Raw genomic sequence first — 21106 nt, 5'->3', positions numbered from 1 at the left:
TATTTGCATGTGTCATACATCTATTGTCTGCCCTAAATTTCAAAATATGTTTTTGTTTTAAATCCAAACGATGCCAAACAAACCCAAAAATTACAATTTAATAGGAGTGTGGGAAAAAATCGATTCGAATTTGAATCGCGATTCTCACAATGTGCGATTCAGAATCGTTTCTTATTTTAAAAAAATCGATTTTTAATTTTTTAATTTTTTTTTAAATTAATCAATCCAACAAAACAATACACAGCAATACCATAACAATGCAATCCAATTCCAAAACCAAACCCGACCCAGCAACACTCAGAACTGCAATAAACAGAGCAATTGAGAGGAGACACAAACACGACACAGAACAAACCAAAAGTAGTGAAACAAAAATGAATATTATCAACAACAGTATCAATATTAGTTACAATTTCAACATAGCAGTGATTAAAAATCCCTAATTGAAATTATCATTAGACATTTATTAAAAAAAAAAAAAAAAAAGGAACAATAGTGTCACAGTGGCTTACACTTCATCGCATCTCATAAGCTTGACAACACACTGTGTCCAATATTTTCACAAAGATAAAATAAGTCATATTTTTGGTTCATTTAATAGTTGAAACCAATTTACATTATTACAATCAGTTGATAAAACATTGTCCTTTACAATTATAAAAGCTTTTTACAAAAATCTACTACTCTGCTTGCATGTCAGCAGACTGGGGTAGATCCTGCTGAAATCCTATCTATTGAATGAATAGAGAATCGTTTTGAATCGGGAAAAAAATCCTTTTTGAATCGAGAATCGTGTTGAATTAAAAAAAATCGATTTTGAATCGAATCGTGACCCCAAGAATCGATATTGAATTGAATCGTGGGACACCCAAAGATTCACAGCCCTACAATTTAAGAAAACAAAAACAAATGACTATAATAATAAATGTATACACAATCATGAACAAATATACTATAACGAGATAATACATAAATAGATTTAAAAAACTAAACAGGTAATATGTATTCTATTTGAAAAAAACAAACGCCCTTTAAAATTATTACATGACGCCAAAATGCATCAATTGAATTTGTTTTAATTAACCCCTTTAAGTCATCTTGCCGTTATGACATTATGTGTCTGAATAGAGGATGAAGAAGGATTCTGTGTCCATCGTGTGTCTTTGCAGCACCAGCACTCCTCTCTCAGAGTCGTGTGTGGAACTGTATCAGTTTGTGCGTCCTTTTCAAACGTGCCAAATAAAATGTAAAATAGTGCTCCCAAAACGGTGATGAGTGTTGATAAATCACATTTAGCGTGCTGTATAATTTATTTGCATTTTCGCCTCTCAGTCTTATGGGTGTTTTGACGATCAGCATATATTTTTCATATTAATGATGACAGAGACGCAAAATGGAGTGTACACATTATTCTACTCACTTAAGAGATGCAATCCATTTAGCGCACATTTAGTAGATCAGCTTTGTGTGTGCTATCAGGTTTGCACATGTTTTAGTAAACACAAACCTTTAGTAAATCAGGCCCTATGTTTGCTGAACATTGTACATCACCACAAACACAGCATCTACACCATGAAGCATAGTGGTGGCAACATCATGCTGTGGGCTATGATGCTCAGCAGGAGATTTATTTTCCAGCAAAACAGTGATTCCAAGCATACAGCAAAATCTACACAGAACTGGTCCAAAGACAAGAAGGTAAATCCTCTTCAGTGGCTAAATCAAAGTCAAGATACCAATCCAATGGAGAACTTTTTGCAAGGCGCTGTATCTTATAAAAAGATTCGTTTTTCTTACAAAGCAAGGTTTTGTATATCTGGACACATAATTTTTTACTGTGCATTGAAATTAGGGTTTGTTTGTGGTGTGCAATACAATATAGACCCCAGCCAGCGCTGCAGAAGTCTCCATGCTGCAGATGTAACTGTGGGAGCGAGATAAATATTTGCTGAGCCTTAAATTACTCTGATTATTTCCTGTGGGACAAGAGGACGGGACAGGAATAACATTTGTGTGCGCACACACAGAGCCCAGGTAGTCTTGTTCTTGTTGTCTCGGTCTTTTACAATACACAGTGCTTCTGACAAGCACTGAAGGGTGACGTGGGGACCGTCATCACCCTTGCTCCCCTCATGTTACATAAGACCAAACAAGCTTGAGTCAAGCCTGGTCCCACAGAGGAAGTACTCTGCTAGTGAACCGCAAAGTGCGATAACGAGGCAACTTGGTGAGAAGGACTGAACAAAGATGTGCAGTCAGTAAACCTGCTGACTTTCAGCTGCATCAGTAGATTATCACACTTGAAAACTTGCAGAAAAACACACCACATCAGTTACAAGCCGCGCAGGAGACACTTTAAACAATGATTCTGATGCATTAAGACCAAGGACAACCCTAAGTAAGTTGTAGCCGTCCATCATGACCTGTAGAGTCAGCGTTGACCATTACCTGCGTCCAGCTCCGGTTCCCGCGCTCCGCTCACACCGACTGTCACCACACTCTGCCTTTTCTCAGAATATGTCTCCAGCTTCTTCGTCTCCACTTCCTTCTCCCATCCCCTCTGTTGCCTGTCTTTTTTCAGCAGCAGCAGCAGCCTCTCTTTGACTCCTGGGAGCTTTGACCATTTAAGGAGAAGGGCTGTATGCCTCTCTGAGCTGCTTCAGTGTGAGTGTGAGTGCAGTGTGTGTGTGAGACTAGTTAGTCAGTTAGTTCTCCACCAGTAAAGAGGAAACCATTAGTTCATTTAAACATGATTTACTGGAGCAGAATTGGGATGTAATTTATGAAAATAGTGATGTTAATAGTGCTTACAATATATTCTTGAGAATATTTAGTTCATTATATGATAAAAATTGCCCAATAAAAGAATGCACCAGTAAAAGAAAATATACTAATTGTCCTTGGATCACAAAGGGATTGCAAAATGCTTGCAAAATGCTTGCAAAAAGAAAAACACTCTTTGCAGGGAATTTATAAGATTGAAAACAAAAGAAGCAGAAAATAAATATAAAAAATATAGAAACAAATTAACTCATATTATAAGGTCAAATAAGAGAGATTATTTTAAGAAATTACTAGATGATAATAAAAACAATATCAAAGGAATATGGAATTTATTAAACAGTATTATAAGAAACAGTACCTCTTCAATTAACTATCCAACGTATTTCACAAATGATGGTAAAGAAAATGATAATATTGAAGATGTGGCTAATGCCTTCAATAAATTCTTTGTAAGTATTGGACCCGAACTTGCAGAAAAAATCCCAGATCCACGGACAACTGGTAAAAATATGGAGGGATTGTTGGAGAGAAATCCCAATTCTATGTTTTTAAATGCAGTGGGTGAAGAAGTGTTGGATATTGTAAACAAATGTAAGAACAAAATGTCCACTGACTCCAATGACATTAGTATGGCATTGGTGAAAAAGGTCATTACAGGGATATCAAAACCATTAACATATATCTGTAATTTGTCATTTCAAACTGGCGCATTTCCAAATGAAATGAAAATAGCTAAAGTTATACCTCTGTTTAAAACTGGGAGCAAGCACCACTTCACAAACTATAGACCCGTCTCTTTACTTCCACAATTCTCTAAAATATTAGAAAAACTATTCAATAACAGGTTAGATGCATTTATAGAAAAGCATAAATTACTCTCTGACTGTCAATATGGGTTTAGATCAAACAGATCTACATCAATGGCAATAGGTGAAACAGTAGAGGAAATCACAAATGCCATAGAAAAGAAACAATATGCAATGGGAATATTTATTGATTTAAAAAAAGCATTTGACACAATTAACCATGATATATTAATCAATAAAATAGAAAAGTATGGAATCAGGAGAGTTGTACTAGACTGGCTTAAAAGTTACTTAAATAAGAGACAACAGTTTGTGAAGTTGGGGATTGCTGTTCATCATGTTTGGATATTGCTTGTGGTGTCCCCCAGGGGTCAGTGTTGGGGCCAAAACTGTTCATCCTGTATATCAATGATATATGTAAAGTGTCTACATTATTGAAATTAGTGTTATTTGCTGATGACACTGATATATTTTGCTCAGGGGATGACCTAAATCAATTGCAGGAAGTCATTATGGAAGAAATGAGTAAACTAAAAACGTGGTTTGACTATAATAAATTGTCATTAAACCTGACTAAGACTAAGTTAATGCTGTTTGGAAAGAGGACACGTGAAACAAGGGTGCAGATACAAATAGATGGGGTGGATATTGAAAGGGTTTTTAAAATAAAATTTCTTGGAGTTACAATTGGCGATCAAATTAACTGGAAATCACATATAAAACATGTACAATCTAAGCTGTCAAGAAGCATTTCAGTAATAAATCAAGCAAAGCAGGTTCTGGATCACAAATCACTCCACATTCTTTACTGTTCATTAGTTTTACCATACTTAACCTACTGTGTGGAAGTCTGGGGGAATAATTATAAAAGCTCATTAAATTCAATAACTATACTTTAGAAAAGAGCTGTACGGATCATCAACAAGGTTGGATATCTGGACCATACTCACTCACTATTCTTACAGTCAAAAATATTGAAATTTAATGATATTATTTTTTTATCAAACTGCACAAATAATGTATAAAGCCAGAATAAATAAACTCCCAGGAAGCATTCAAAAATTGTTCAGCACGAGAGGGCGGTTATAATTTAAGGGGGAATTTAAATTTCAAAATGCTTAGTTATAGAACGACCATTAAAAGTTTTTGTATTTCAATTTGTGGAGTGAAATTATGGAATGGTTTGAATGTGGAGTTAAAGCAATGTCCAAACATAAACCAGTTTAAAAAGAAGTATAGGTACATGGTATTCCAGAGGTACAGAGATGAAGAAGGGCTTTGATATTGGGTTGTTTGTGTTACAGATGAGTGTGGAGCTGCCCATTGAGGCAGTGGTGTTGCTGTGGTGGCATGATACCATTTCCATCATCACTAGTGGTAATAGTGTGGCTATGTATGTGTGTAGTGTGCATATGTATGTATATATCTATAATGTATGTACAGTATATACAAGTTCATTAAGTTTGTACATTGAGTAAATAGGTAGTTCTAGCTCAGAGTATTTTATGATTTAAAGAAAAGGGGTGGGATTAAATAAGTGTAAACTTCTTCTCACTCTTTTTCAAATATGTAGTCCAATGCTCATTTGTTTTTGTTTTTTATTCTCCTTTGATCAAAATCAAAATTCCCCTGTGGGTTAGGAACTGTATTGGAATAAGATGAATTTATCTCTACTTGGTATTATGGAAAGAAAGTGTACCGTGTAAAAAAAAACAGAAGATGTAGCTTGCATCCAAAGATGCAAAGATATTCCACAAAAGAGAAGGTACATGTCTTACCTCGTTGCAGTTGTCTTGCTCTTTGTCACCTGTTGGAGCCAAACAGAAGGAAAACAGTTAATTTGCATGTTACAGGAAGTCATATGCAATGCAAATGCAACGTGAAAACAGAGGGGGAGATCACTTTGACCAAACATGGAACTGACATAAAGAAATGGACTGGAAATAGTTGTTTGTCACTACAGGTGTGGGCAGAGGGAAGCTAGTCTTCTGTGACTCCTGTTTCAGGAGGTACGGTTACCCTCCCTCATCATCTTCATCACTAGGGCAACAACAACCTGGCAACCAGGTCCAGAATCATTATCGAGTCATCTGTCCGGGTTAGTAATGCAAGGGAATAAAAGCACTATAGTCATTTTTAAAGGAAGGATGTGACTACTAGAGACCTTTATTTGTACAAATAATATACAGTAAATTATTTTCTCAATAGCAAGACGAGACAAGATTTAGACCCATAAGTCATTTTTGTGACGAACAAGCATTACGCTGATTAAAATGTGAGCTATTGTTAATGCATGTGGTTCTCAAATGGGAGCACTGGGACCCTGCTAGTAATACTTGAAGGAGACGAGATAAAAACTAAAAAAAGATCTAGAAAAGTTTTTATGAAAATAATATTAACAATGGATTAGATTAATATAGCGCTTTTTTATACACTAGACACTCAAAGCCCGCACAGAGAAGTGAGAAGCCATCATTCATTCACTCCACATTCACACTGAAGGGGTGGTAGGGTACATTTGTAGCCACAGCTGCCCTGGGGTAGACTGACGGAAGCGTGGCTGCCAGTTTGCGCCTATGGCCCCTCTGATCACCACCAGACATTCATACACTAGTGTGAGCGGCACTGGGAGTAAGGGTGAAGTGTCTTGCCCAAGGACACAACTGCAGTGACTTTGAAGGCGGGGATCGAATCTGGAACTCTCATGTTGCTGGCAGGGAAACGCTAACCACCGCGCCACGCCGTTACCTATTTTTAATTAATTTGTACGGTAGTAACTCAATTTGAAAGCTAAACTGCTATTGTGATGGCACTCTTGTCTCCCATTGAAATTAATTTAAATAAATGTATATGTCCCCACCCCCTTGCCCAGAAGCTACATTTTAACATTAACCATCCATCCATCCATCCATCCATTTTCTATACCTTTTAAAAATAAAAACAACTCTTAGAGAATAAATAGTGTGTAATACTAACAACAGTAGTTTTATAAAGTAAATGTAATAATGTACAACATTCTGTGGTATCTTCGTCCAGTTGCTTCTCCGTCAAACACACCATCAGCAGCTCTATGTGTCTGCAGTTTAGATATTTTTTATATATAGTCATTAAGGCTGTGAATCTTTGGGTGTCCCACGATTCGATTCAATATCGATTCTTGGGGTCACGATTCGATTCAAAATCAATTTTTTCTTGATTCAAAAACGATTTTTTCCCGATTCAAAAGGATTCTCTATTCATCCAATACATAGGATTTCAGCAGGATCTACCCCAATCTGCTGACATGCAAGCAGAGTTGTAGATTTTTGTAAAAAGCTTTTATAATTGTAAAGGACAATATTTTATCAACTGATTTCAATAATGTACATTTGTTTTAACTATTAAATGAACCAAAAATATGACTTATTTTATCTTTGTGAAAATATTGGACACAGTGTGTTGTCAAGCTTATAAGATGCGATGCAAGTGTAAGCCACTGTGACACTATTGTTCTTTATTTTTATTTTTTATAAATGTCTAATGATAATGTCAATGAGGGATTTTTAATCACTGTTATGCTGAAATTGTAACTAATATTGATATTGTTGTTGATAATATTCATTTTTGTTTCACTACTTTTGGTTTGTTCTGTGTCGTGTTTGTGTCTCCTCTCAATTGCTCTGTTTATTGCAGTTCTGAGTGTTGCTGGGTCGGGTTTGGTTTTGGAATTGGATTGCATTGTTATGGTATTGCGGTGTATTGTTTTGTTGGATTGATTCATTTAAAAAAAAAATATATGTATTAAAAATAAATAAAAACATCGATTTTTTAAAAATGAGAATCGATTCTGAATCGCACAACCTGAGAATCGCGATTCGAATTCGAATCGATATTTTCCCACACCCCTAATAGTCATTCTGCTTCAGTATGGTGCAGACATTGCCAAGTTGGGGACACGTTCAGTCATGATTTGATGATTTGTTTCTATAATTCAATGAATATCATCCGCATCTTCTTCTCAGCGCTGTCCTTCACACTCACTTTCCTTCTTTTCATGGTTGTAAAAACAAAAGTTATGTCCATATCTAGCTATAAGCCAATGCTAGCCAGTAAAACCAGATGCGTTTGTCAGATCTTACAGGGTTCACTGTGGTATTTGCTACACCAACTAATGACTGAGATGCTTGTCACTCTAAATGTTGCTTGCAATTTAAAGCATAACAATTAGCAAAAAGCAATTATCTCAAAACACTTAAGTTAGGACACTCTTGAAATGAGGTACCAGTGTATTTGCATCTAAGAACACAACTTTATTATAATTCCATTAGAGGACCTTTTAATTGGATAATTATTTGATCTGCACAAAGCTGTTTTTCGCAAAAACATTTAGAGTTGCATTTTTTTAATGTGTACTTTTATTCCCATATGTTTCAAACAAAATCTCTACCGACAAGCACTAAATAAATCAGAAGGCGTGACAATACTGTAGTTACTCTTTGCAACTACAGTATTGTTTCTAATGAGTATTTATTTTATTTTTTCATAAATGGACGAATATGTTTGCCTGAGCTGATTATAATATAACATATAAATGCTAATGTGTACAATGTAATATTATATATGTGTATATGAATATATACTACATTTATATGTATATATGTATATGTATAATTTATACATATATATATATATATACAAACACACAATATATATATATATAAATATAAATATATATATATATATATATATATATATATATATATATATATATATATATATATATATATATATATATATATATATATATATATATATATATATATATATATATATATATATATACATGTAAACACATACCTGTATATACATGTATGTATACATACAGTATATACACATATATACACGTATATATACGCACACATAAACATATACATATATACATGTTTATATACATATATACACACATGTATACATATATTCGAATATATACACATGTATATACATATATACACACATGTATACATATATTCACATATATACACCTTTATATACATATATACCAGGCCTAATCAACTGGCGGCCCGCAAGCCAAAACCGGCCCGCCAAAGCTTTTTATTTGGCCTACCGAACATCACCCAAATAGACTTGATGAAACCATTAAAACTTAGGGTTGATGATGTATGCAGTACTCTCGCCACCCCGCAGGGGACAACAGTGAGGCATATGTGTCACATGAAGCAGCAGTGGGGTGAGTAGAAGAAGACTACTCACTCAACCCTGGGAAAAAAAATATAAAGAAATTGCAAAAATCTGACTTTTAACAACGACTGGACAACCAAGTATGAATGTTCTACCCCGAGCATGTGCTCAAGTCATTATTTTCTGGCGGACTTTGTAAGCGACAGACACATTGATCCAGACAAGCAGCAACAATGGTAGAAATCAAAGCGTGTAAGCTTCATCACCAAACTTGGTCAAACATTTGTAAATAGATATAATTTGTGCATAAATATATTTAATTTGTTTAGTATTGAAATTGCTGACTTCGTGATGTCTTTTGTATTCGTGGTCGTGTTGTTTTTTGTCTGACAGAAACGTTCAAACCTCTTTTAATACATGCAGTGCTAAATTTGACCAGTAGAGGGCGACAAAGGAAACAGTGATGAGTCACATTCAATGTTTGGTGTGTGAATGTGTGTAATTTCTGTATGTGTAAACATTTGTAGTTTATTGTGTAAATAAATCAACACTAAACCTTCTATTTTATTTATGTAAAATACACAATGGACGGTGTACTTTTATGTTAATGTTATGGTGATATTTTCAGTCTTACAAACCTAAATGAAGGAATACGTGGAAAGAAATAAAACTACAGAAGGAAAACAATTCAAAAGAAGGAACATTAATCCAACATCAATCCAACAAAAACTGGAGCTTCTTATCCTTAACTCGCTGCACACACTGGAAACCAGTAGTGAGGGCAGAATCATTTATTGACAGTTCAGTGTGAAAGCCAATGTGTTTACTTTGAAATTAAGTAAACAGAAACTAAAAGAAATATAACCTGCAGAGGCAATTTCTGACAAAACATCCACATTTCGATGTCTCGCCCCTGAGACCCTGCGGCCCTCTTCATTATGTAGTTGAATAGCCCTGACATATACACATATACATACACACACACACACACACACACACACACACACACACACACACACACACACACACACATATATATATATATATATATATATATATATATATATATATATATATATATATATATATATATATATATATATATATATATATATATATATGTATATATATATATATATATATATATATATGCATGTGTATGTATATATACAGTATACATACAGTATATATATCCATCCATCCATCCATTTTCTACCATATATATATATATATATATATATATATATATATATATATATATATATATATATATATATATATATATATATATATATATATATATCAGTGACGTGCGGTGACGTCCATGACTGGTGAGGCACTGACTTCATCACAGTCAGATTTACAAACATATGAACCCTAAAGAGTAGCTTATTCACCATTTGATTGGCAGCAGTTAACAGGTTATGTTTAAAAGCTCATACCAGCATTCTTTACACATACAAACTGTAGCACACAAAAAAGCACATTTAATAAAAAAAACATGATTATGGTCTTACCTTTCTTGCTGGACATCCACACAGCCAGCCTTTGCGTGTGTACCACGCTGTTTGAAAAGATCGGGTCTTCTGTCCCGAAGTCAAAAGCAAACCTTTTAGCTCCAGCGTTGGTCTACCTTTAATTATTACCTCCTGCTTCGATTGAAAGTCCAGTTTAGAAAACTGTTTTATTTTACATATGTAATCCTCCATGTTTTAATAAAAGTTCAGGCGAGAGGAAATAAACAACTTGACTTGCTAACTTTTTTTTTTTTTTTCTTCTGCGGCCGAGGAATGATCTCTGGGATCACTACCGCCCTCTACCACCAGGAGGCCGGATTACTGCGAGCCTCAGCCAGTACGTCTTTTGCAGCAGTTTTATGAAAGCTCAGCACAAAAAATACGTGACACACATACAGTTGTTGACAAAATACACTGTACATTATATACCTCAGCTAACTAAACTATGCCATAGTTTAGTTAGCTGATATAATTCATATAGCAATACAGTCTCACTGCACAGCGGTTAGCCAAGTCATTGCGCACAATCCATGTTGAGGCACAAATCAGTGACGTGCCTCAACTGGCTGCTGATCATCGCACCGTCTCTTCTCAGTATTTGAACGGCAAATGTGAAAATAAAAATAAAAATAATCTAAAACTGGTGAAGTTAAATGGAAAATAACTTTAGTATAATCACTGGATACATATAACAATTTAAATTTTTTTTTTTTCTTTTTACATTTTTTTTCTTTCCATGATGGCAGGTGAGGCCCTGCCTCCCCTGCCTCTACTGACTGCACGTCACTGATATATATATATATATATATATATATATATATATATATATATATATATATATATATATATATATATATATATATATATATATATATATATATATATATATATATGCAGCGATCGTTTATTTTTTCCTCTTGCCTGGACTATTAACATGGAGGATTACATGTCTAAAATAAAACAGTTTTCTAAACTGGACTTTCAATCGAAGCAGGAGGTAATAATTAAAGGATCATCTCCATCGAGACAGAGAGACTTTTAAAACTGAAGAAAGATAAAGAAGACTTCTATAAACAAGTTATCGATGCTTTTGTTCAAAAGGAGCAGCGCATGGACTTCATTTATAAGTAAAGGTAAGACCATAATAACTTTTTTTTTATCAAATGTGCTTTTTTGTGTGCTACAGTTTGTATGTGTATTGTTAAAGTTAAGTTAAAGTACCAATGATTGTCACACACACTAGGTGTGGTGAAATTTGTCCTCTGCATTTGACCCATCCCCTTGCTCACCCCCTTGGAGGTGAGGTGAGCAGTGGGGAGCAGTGGGGAGCAGTGGGGAGCAGTGGGCAGCAGCGGCGCCGCGCCCAGGAATCATTTTTGGTGATTCAACCCCCAATTCCAACCCTTGATGCTGAGTGCCGAGCAGGGATGAATGCTGGTATGATCTTTTAAACATAACCCGTTAACAATCAAATGGTGAATAAGATACTCTTTAGGGTTCATATGTTTGTAAATCTGACTGTGATGAAGTCAGTGCCTCACCAGCCATGAACCTCACCGCACGTCACAGATATATATATATATATATATATATATATATATATATATATATATATATATATATATATATATATATATATATATATATATATATATATATATATATGTATGTACAAGACCCAAATCCAGTGAAGTTGGCACGTTGTATAAATCGTAAATAAAAATAGTATACAATGATTTGCAAATCTTTTTCAACCTCAATTGAGTAGAATGCAAAGTCAAGATACTTAATGTTCTGACTGGTAAACGTTGTTATTTTTTGCAAATATTAGCTCATTTGAACTTTGATGCCTGCAACATCTTTCAAAAAAGCTGGCACAAGTGGCAAAAAAGACAGAGAAAGCTGAGGCATGCTCATCAAACACTTATTTGGAACATCCCACAGGTGAACAGGCTAATTGGGAACAGGTGGGTGCCATGATTGGGTATAAAAGCAGCTTCCATGAAATGCTCAGTCATTCACAAACAAGGATGGGGCGAGGGTCACCACTTTGTCAACAAATGCGTGAGCAAATTGTCGAACAGTTTAAGAATAACATTTCTCAATGAGCTATTGCAAGGAATTTAGGAATTTCACCATCTATGGTCCGTAATATCATCAAAAGGTTCAGACAATCCGGCGGTACTGCATCAAAAACCAACATCAGTGTGTAAATGATATCACCACATTGGCTCAGGAACACTTCAGAAAACCACTGTCAGTAACTACAGTTCGTTACTACATCTGTAAGTGCAAGTTAATACTCTAGTATGCAAAGCGAAAGCCATTTATCAACCACACTCAGAAAAGCCGCAGGTTACGCTGGGCCTGAGCTCATCTAAGATGGACTGATGCAAAGTGGAAAAGTGTTCTGTGGTCTGACGAGTCCACATTTCAAATTGTTTAGGGATTAACTGTGGACGTTGTGTCCTCCGGACCAAAGACGAAAAGACTGTTTTAGGCGCAAAGTTCAAAAGCCAGCATCTGTGATGGTAAGGGGGTGTATTAGTGCCCAAGGCATGGGTAACTTACACATCTGTGAAGGCGCCATTAATGCTGAAAGGTACATACAGGTTTTGGAGCAACATATGTTGCCATCCAAGCAACGTTATCATGGACGCCCCTGCTTATTTCAGCAATACAATGCCAAGCCACATTCTGCATGTGTTACAACAGCGTGGCTTCGTAGTAAAAGAGTGCGGGTACTAGACTGGCCTGTCTGTAGTCCAGACCTGTCTCCCATTGAAAATGTGTGGCGCAATATGAAGCGTAAAATACCACAACGGACACTCAGGACTGTTGAACAACTTAAGTTGTACGTCAAGCAAGAATGGGAAAGAATTGCACCTGAAAAGCTTCAAAAATTGGAAAGGCCATGTAACGCAGTGGTAAAAATGCCCCTGTGCCAACTGTTTTGCAATGTGTTGCTGCCATTAAATTCTAAGTTAATGATTATTTGCAAGAAAAAATTAAGTTTCTCAGTTCAAACATTAAATATCTTGTCTTTGCAGTCTATTCAATTAAATATAAGTTGAAAAGGATTTGCAAATCATTGTATTCTGTTTATCCTTACGATTTACACAACGTGCCAACTTCACTGGTTTTGTGTATATATATATATATATATATATATATATATATATATATATATATATATATATATATATATATATATATATATAGGGCAGCACGGTGGGCGAGGGGTTAGTGCGTCTGCCTCACAAAACGAAGGTCCTGGGTTCGATCCTTTGCTCGGGATCTTTCTGTGTGGAGTTTGCATGTTCTCCCCGTGACTGCGTGGGTTCCCTCCGGGTACTCCGGCTTCCTCCCACCTCCAAAGACATGCACCTGGGGATAGGTTGATTGGCAACACTAAATTGGCCCTAGTGTGTGAAAGTGAGTGTGGATGTTGTCTGTCTATCTGTGTTGGCCCTGTGATGAGGTGGCGACTTGTCCACGGTGTACCCCGCCTTCCGCCCGAATGCAGCTGAGATAGGCTCCAGCGACCCCGAAAGGGACAAGCGGTAGAAAATGGATGTGTATATATATATAATTTTCTGGTTTTAGGGGATTTTACTTTGAGAACAATACGTCAATACGTTCAAGAGAAGACATGTCATAAGAATAAAAAAGCTTCTGTAGTATATGTATAAATATGTTCGTGTACATTCATAAGTGTTTTTGTATTGCTGTATCATGAGAGTTTAGTAGAACCATGTAGTAAACAAAAATATACAGGCATCATTTGAAAGTGGTTTGTTTTGTATCCCACCAGCAGAAACTCAGAGACCTGAGTTTTATTTCAATTCATTCATTTGTGTAACCCAAAAATGTCAACTTTTTCCACTTACAGTGCAGTACACTTGTGTCAAATTTAACAAAATATAAGGTTCAGAATAACTAAAAATACAAGGTTCAGAATAACTAAATATACAAACTTAGTTGACCCTCCCCATGGGTTAGTGTATGTTAACGTTAGAAAAACAAATTAAACCTCCTCTAATTTTATACACAGGCATAAATAGATATCAGTAACATGTACAGTAAGTACAGTCCCTCAGAGATTATTCTCACTGCCTACTCCAAGGTGACAACTGTATGTGTGCAATTTGAATAACTGTCTGTCGTGTCTATTTTCATTATAGAAAAGGAAAAAAGTTAAATTAATGTGTGTCCGCAGATGTATAATCGGATGCAACCATCATACCATTCATTGGAAGCTGTGGAGGCTCACTGGCTTCCAGGATTACAGGAACCGGAGGTGGAGGACTTCCCATTAGTTCTTTATCCTGTGACACGCACTCAATTGAAGAGTCTGCATCTGCTAGAAGCTCAGGACAGGGCTGCCTCAGAAAAGTGGACAGGGAAGATGGTATTTATTTTTACACATTACCTTTTTAATAAAACTATATGTCAAATTGTATAACTGGATTTATCACCAAAATATTTTTTTTCACCAATTTTTTGCAAGAGTGTTGTTTATTTCACCCCATTTTTGGCATTTTTGATTGACCCAAATCAGGTCAAGCTGGGTATATTTTCGCGTACATTTGCTGTAAAGTATCGGAAGTAATTACGACAGACATTGGATGGTATACCTTATGAAATAAATAATGTGGTAGTATTAGTTTTGGACATGCTTAACAATTTACATTAAGAAACACCACGTGGTTACATTTGCATAATCTACTGCCATTCATGTCTGAAAAGGAGTAGGAAGAAGCAAAGCTTATTTAAACCAACACCTTCTCCATGTCTATCACTGATAATTCATTTACACCACATCTTTTACGCTATATGGCACTACGTTTCAATATTTTGCAATTTTAAAGTTTGTTTAGTCTCAGCGTTTAAAAGGGAACTGCACTTTTTTGGGAATTTTGCCTATCATCCACAATCCTTATGTGAGACAAGAACACACGTTTTTTTGCTTTTCTGTGTGTCCTTAATAATTAAAAGCTGCTAATACGAGGCAACTAACAATGCAGGTAATATAATTAATCGCCTTTAAAGCGCTCTAAAAAAACATCCAAAAACTGCCAATAATATCCCATTTACATGCCGTGACCTGCATATTAACCAAGTTATAAGAACAAACACTGAGGATCTACTTTTCTGGCATCTACTAGCAACTAGCTAGCTTGAGCTGCTAACAATGTTAGTTGCAACATGCTATACAATAAATAAGGAGAACATTCAGCTGCTTCTGCTGCTGCTGTATTGCCTTTGAGTTAGAAAAAGTTAATGCTTGGTTATCAATCATACATCTCACCTGTGTAGTGTAGTAGAAGGGAAGTTGGGAAGTTGGTCAGCTTTGAAAAGCCACACTCTACCAACTTGATACTAACGGCTCTCAACAAATGAAACAAAGCATAAGACCACCGCAACATTGCAAGAAAGCATTTTTTATTTGAGAAGTGAGAAAAGCTCTGAGAAATTAATGTACACTGGAAAGAAGTTCCGGTAAGGCTTAAAGTGACCAAAATGCTGAAAATATGACATGTTATCATGAATGTGCCTGATCTGTGTCTGCCTCCATTAAATACATACTAAAACATGTATACAAAACGTTGTTGGAGATATGTGGATGTTTTTTAGAGGGATTTATCAGCGGAATGGATCGTATACCCATTATCTGCATTGTTAGCTGTTTTTTTACCATTTAGAATTAATAGTCCTTTAGGACTGTGGATGATGGGCACAATTCCTAAAAAAGTGAGGGCTTGGCGAAGTTGGTAGAGTGGCCGTGCCAGCAATCAGAGGGTTGCTGGTTACTGGGGTTCAATCCCCACCTTCTACCATCCTAGTCACGTCCGTTGTGTCCTTGGGCAAGACACTTCACCCTTGCTCCTGATGGCTGCTGGTTAGCGCCTTGCATGGCAGCTCCCACCATCAGTGTGTGAATGTGTGTGTGAATGGGTGAATGTGGAAATACTGTCAAAGCGCTTTGAGTACCTTGAAGGTAGAAAAGCGCTATACAAGTATAACCCATTTATCATTTATCATTTATTTTCTAAATGCAAGAGAAATTACTATTACAGAATAAATGGCAGTGGATAGATAGCTTACACAAGAAATACAATAACAATATATAGCTTATCCAATGTTTGCAAACTAAAACTGCATTTTTTTCTTCTTTTTGTTTGAAAAGGCCTACTCCTTTTAGCTTAATGTTTGCTTATTTATTTATGTATCTATTGTCATGCTTGGCATTGCAACTGTAATGTCGGGGCCAAAAAACAGACTTTTCCAGGTTTGTAAAATCCCATTGCATTGTTATGTTTCTACTGTAAACAAAAGTAGGTCTCCCCATAGACTAACCTGAGTTACAGTTGTTTCCATGATGCGAGTCTGCAGCATGTTCAGCTGCTTGTCAGTATCGGCTGCTCGTCTTAGAGCTGCCTCCACCCTCTCTGCGATGCTCTCCATCCTCGCCCTCACCTGGCTCACTCTCTGCTCGTTCTCTTTCACGAGTTTGGCCGACCCCATGGCGCTGTTGACCATGGCTTCCATTCTTTGGAGGGACACTAACAGTCCGTCTGCAGTTACTCCAAGTTTTGATTGTTGCTGCTTTGAGGCTTCTCCACCTGAGATGTGAACAAAATCTGTGGCCACTGCTGCATCCCTCTGCTCCCTCACACACTTTCCACCAGCTGTGTTGGCATCCTCTCTCTCAGTGTTGGTTTCCTTGTTAACTAATACAGCTCTGCTGCTGCTGCTTTTTTGCTCAGCCAGACATGTCTGTGCAGATTGAAGAGACTCTTGCAGGTGACAGACCTGCTCCCTCATATCAGAGATGGTCTGCTCCGCCTGATGGAGTCGAGCCCTCTCGACGAGCTCCTGAATGGGCTTGCTTTCACTAGTCCGGGCTTTAGCTCCGTCGACACTGAGGGCCTTCCACCACTTCACAATGGCCACCTTCTTGGATGGTGGTATCGGAGTCTGGTTTCCAATCTGGTTTGGCTTCTGCTCCTTCTCCCAGGCTTTCACCTGCTCGTCCACCTTCTCCCCTTTATCCTCTCTTACGCACTTCTGCAGCTCCAGCTCGTGCAGCCTGAAACCACCAGCACAGCTTTATAAACACACACTGTTATGTCTGTAGTTACCATGGGGCACTAAAACTGCACTTAGCCTCCATGCAGTCTGACATACTGAGGATGGTAATGCCTGTGTGTTCCGTAAGGGAGATGCCCATAAATATTCTGTCGAAAGCCGACATTTTATTAGCAGAAGGAAGTTGCTCAGAGCAGAAACTAAGATCAACTAAATCCACTCTGTTACCATAAGAGGAGAAAAGGAAGGCAAAAACTCACATACACATTAACAAGCTGCTTCTTGATGTTGGCCTGATGCTGCTGGTGCTGAGGAAAAGGCTTATCCTGGGTCTCAACAGGAGAAGAGCCCTGTGGCCAAGAAACCAGAGAAACACCAACAATTCATGGGCCTATGAAATAACAATTCCTAAAAACTGTATGCAAACTGCAAAGTAAACAATTGTGAGCACTATTAGTGGGCTTGTTGCTTGCGATGTAAGACTGTGTGTACAATTGATAACAACTGCAAAAGTGGTGCAGATTGCCCTATTTACATTTTTGCGTGTACTTTATCAGCTGTACCCATGGAGACACTCATTTCCCACCTTTTCTGGCAATATAGAAGCACGATAGAAAACAGAACCTATTTTTAGCACGACGAAGGAGGGCTCTGGGAGGCACAGTTTTTTTCAAATCCGACCGTAGAGGCATTGCGGAGATAAAACAATTTGGCCTTTCTTTATACCTCCCATAAACAAACCATTTGGAATTTGTAAAATTTTACCCAAAGAGCTTTGGCATGGCGTAGTGGGTAGAGCGCCCGTGTCAGAAACCTGAGGGTTGCAGGTTCGCTCCCCGCCTCTTACCATGCCGTTGTGTCCTTGGGCAGGACACTTCACCCTTGCCCCCGGTGCCGCTCACACCGGTGAATGAATGATAGGTGGTGGTCGGAGGGGCCGTAGGCGCAAATTGGCAGCCACGCTTCCGTCAGTCTACCCCAGGGCAGCTGTGGCTACGAAAGTAGCTTACCACCACCAGGTGTGAATGAATGATGGGTTTTTAACATGTAAAGCGACTTTGGGTACTTAGAAAAGCGCTATATAAATCCCAGGTATTATTATTATTATTATTGTCCACCATTGTAGTCCGACGCTGTTGTCAATAAGTTCCTTCTTTTTCTCTATCTTCTTTTTGTGGGGCAGACTGGCCCATGCATCCTCCACTGTTGCCATTTGTAATACAAAGTAGCGTGTAGTTCTAACTTATATCTATCATTAGACTCCATATAGAAACGCTAAAAACTACAACATGGCTGACGGGGAGAAGAGACACAGTCAAAGTGGAGGCACGTAAATAAGACCGCCCACAAAATGTCTCATCCTGAAGAGACAGTCAGAAAGAGGCTTGAAAATGGTCTTTTAAACACAATCCATGCAAAATGTTGAAATGTTTTTTCTGTCACGAGCATGGAAGCAAACTTTAGCGATGTGACCTCAAGATGCAGCGGACAACAGACAGAAAGTGGGTAAACCAATATTCTTTAATAAGCAAAAGAAAACGGACTCACAAGGGTGTGGGGATACACAGGAGTAGAAAAAGGAAATTAAAAAAGACGGCGAGTGCAACCAATACGGGCACAAGACACGGAGCTTCTTTTGTCTAAGGCAAAATGCAAAGCATAACAACAGGCAATGCAGAGCAGTGACAATGACTAAAATAGGAGACTTGATTAGGCAGCAGGTGTGGATGCCTGTGCATGGCACAAGGAAGTGAAAATACAAAATAAGGGCAAAGTAACTAAAACACCACACATACATCATAAACATCAGTCCAAAACAGGTAAAGGGCGTGACATACATGTTTGTAGGGTTGTTGACATTTTTGACTTTGGGGCCCAACTTTTTCACTACAGAGGGCCCAAGGGCCCACTCAATTATTAGCACAGAATTTATAATTTTACTCTTGGTTTTAATCATATTCAATAAACCTTAGGCTTAGGTCCGACCATTAAAAAAAAAAAAAGTACTCTTCTTATTTATGTGCCTCCACTCTTGATTTTATTCATATTCAATAAACCTTAGGCTTAAGTCCGGCTGATTTAAAAAAATACATACTGCATAAAAAGGAACTCATAGATAACGGAGAAAAAAAATACATTTATATACATTCATGTTGTGCTATAATAAATAAACCAATAAACTAAATTATTAACGAGTATGTTTCTGAACTAAACTGCCAATAAATTAAAGTGCAAATGAAAATACAGCTTCACCACTTTAGTCATAATATTTGTGCTTTAGAAACTTCTCTATGACTTCAGCACCAGACTTCTTCTGTTTGTTTGATATTGTCATTACTGCCACAAGTGGTGAAAAAAGTGTATTACAGCTGAGTACTGTTTTCGGACCACGTGCTTAGAAACAGATATTTTTGGTGGCCCGGCAATGTTTAAGAAACACTGATGTAGACCGCAAATAAATTAATCCATCCATCCATTTTCTACCGTTTGTCCCTTTCAATCTTGAAGAATCACATTGTGAGTGCTAAATGATTATATTTGCATCTCCTCCTCCCAGTACTGTGGCTGTTCTGATAATCCGCCTATATTCTGCACATACAGTACATGAAGATGGATTGTGCTCTCTATTTTGGTCACTTAAGAGATGCAATCCTCTATGCACGAGTTTAGCAAATCAGCTTGTGTGTGCTATCAAGTTTGCGCGTGCTTTCATACATGCAAACCTTAGATAAGGCCAAAGTGTCTCAAACTCACCTTTTCTGTATACTTATTACGCAAAAGATGAGCTATGTCTGCAGATTTGATCCTGTGAATGATGCTCTGAATGCCTTCGCCGTCTGTATGAAGAGAGGAGAGGCTTCTTTCGTCCACTGCCCTGTGGTTCTGCTGCAAGTCATGGTGGAACTGACAAATATGTATACGGCAAAAGACAACCTGATGTCATTGACAGTGTACCTGCTGCAAGTCTTGCATCTCACTCTGCAGAGAGCGCAGGTTAGGAGGATCTCGACCATACAGAGTCTGAGGGCTGATGCAGAGTCTGTCATACCTGAGAGTAGAAAACACATTTCCTAACCTATGTTAGCCATAGGTTAGCACCTGAGAAACAAGCATTCATGAAACCAAACAGCCAAACATTCAGGGCCTGATCTACTGAAGGTTTGCGCGTATCAAAACACATGCAAACTTTGTAGCGCACACAAAGCTGATCTACTGAGCTCATGCACAGAGGACTGTGTCTCTTAAATGAGCAAACTAGAGCGTGTTATACTTTTAGCGCGTGTCTCTTCATGAATATGTAGACTATATGCTGATCATCAGAACCCCCACAATCCGGGGAGGAGAAGGCAAATATAATCATTTAGCACTCGCAATGCGCTTTATAAAGGCCAAAACTGTTCTATCGGCTGCTGTTTTATGTGTATAGTTAGTACGTCTAGAATGTTTGTGCAAACTGCCACAGTTGTGTACAAATGTTGCGAAATGTGGCGATCATGCTGAAAAGACATACGATGGAGAGAGAGAATCATCCGTCTGTGTGCATGTCAACATATTTTACTGTCAGAAATTAAAATATTAGGCATACCGTCTACTCAGCAATATAATTTTATAGCTGCTGATGATTTAAAGGGCTGATTGAAACAAATTTAAAGGCCTACTGAAATGAATTTTTTTTATTTAAACGGGGATAGCAGATCTATTCTATGTGTCATACTTGATCATTTCGCG

General features: G+C 37.3%; 1 protein-coding gene across 2 annotated transcripts in view; it reads right to left on the bottom strand.

Moving 5' to 3' along the window:
* Positions 1-21106, bottom strand: part of mrvi1 (murine retrovirus integration site 1 homolog) — a 95930-nt gene that overhangs the window by 58675 nt on the left and 16149 nt on the right. The window contains exons 14-19 of one of the 2 annotated variants that reach the window (XM_062028612.1): positions 20333-20426; positions 20132-20263; positions 17642-17727; positions 16646-17378; positions 14532-14667; positions 5369-5397 (exon numbers count right to left, since the gene is read on the bottom strand). In XM_062028612.1, coding sequence (XP_061884596.1) covers positions 5369-5397; positions 14532-14667; positions 16646-17378; positions 17642-17727; positions 20132-20263; positions 20333-20426 — 1210 coding nt within the window. The remainder of the gene's footprint in view (positions 1-5368; positions 5398-14531; positions 14668-16645; positions 17379-17641; positions 17728-20131; positions 20264-20332; positions 20427-21106) is intronic. The other variant, XM_062028621.1, reaches the window with a different exon arrangement.

The sequence above is a fragment of the Entelurus aequoreus genome, linkage group LG02 (assembly GCF_033978785.1).
Source record: "Entelurus aequoreus isolate RoL-2023_Sb linkage group LG02, RoL_Eaeq_v1.1, whole genome shotgun sequence".
Classification (NCBI taxonomy): Eukaryota; Metazoa; Chordata; class Actinopteri; order Syngnathiformes; family Syngnathidae; genus Entelurus; species Entelurus aequoreus.
Note: the sequence above shows the minus strand (reverse complement) of the source record. Positions and strands in the feature narration are given on the sequence as shown.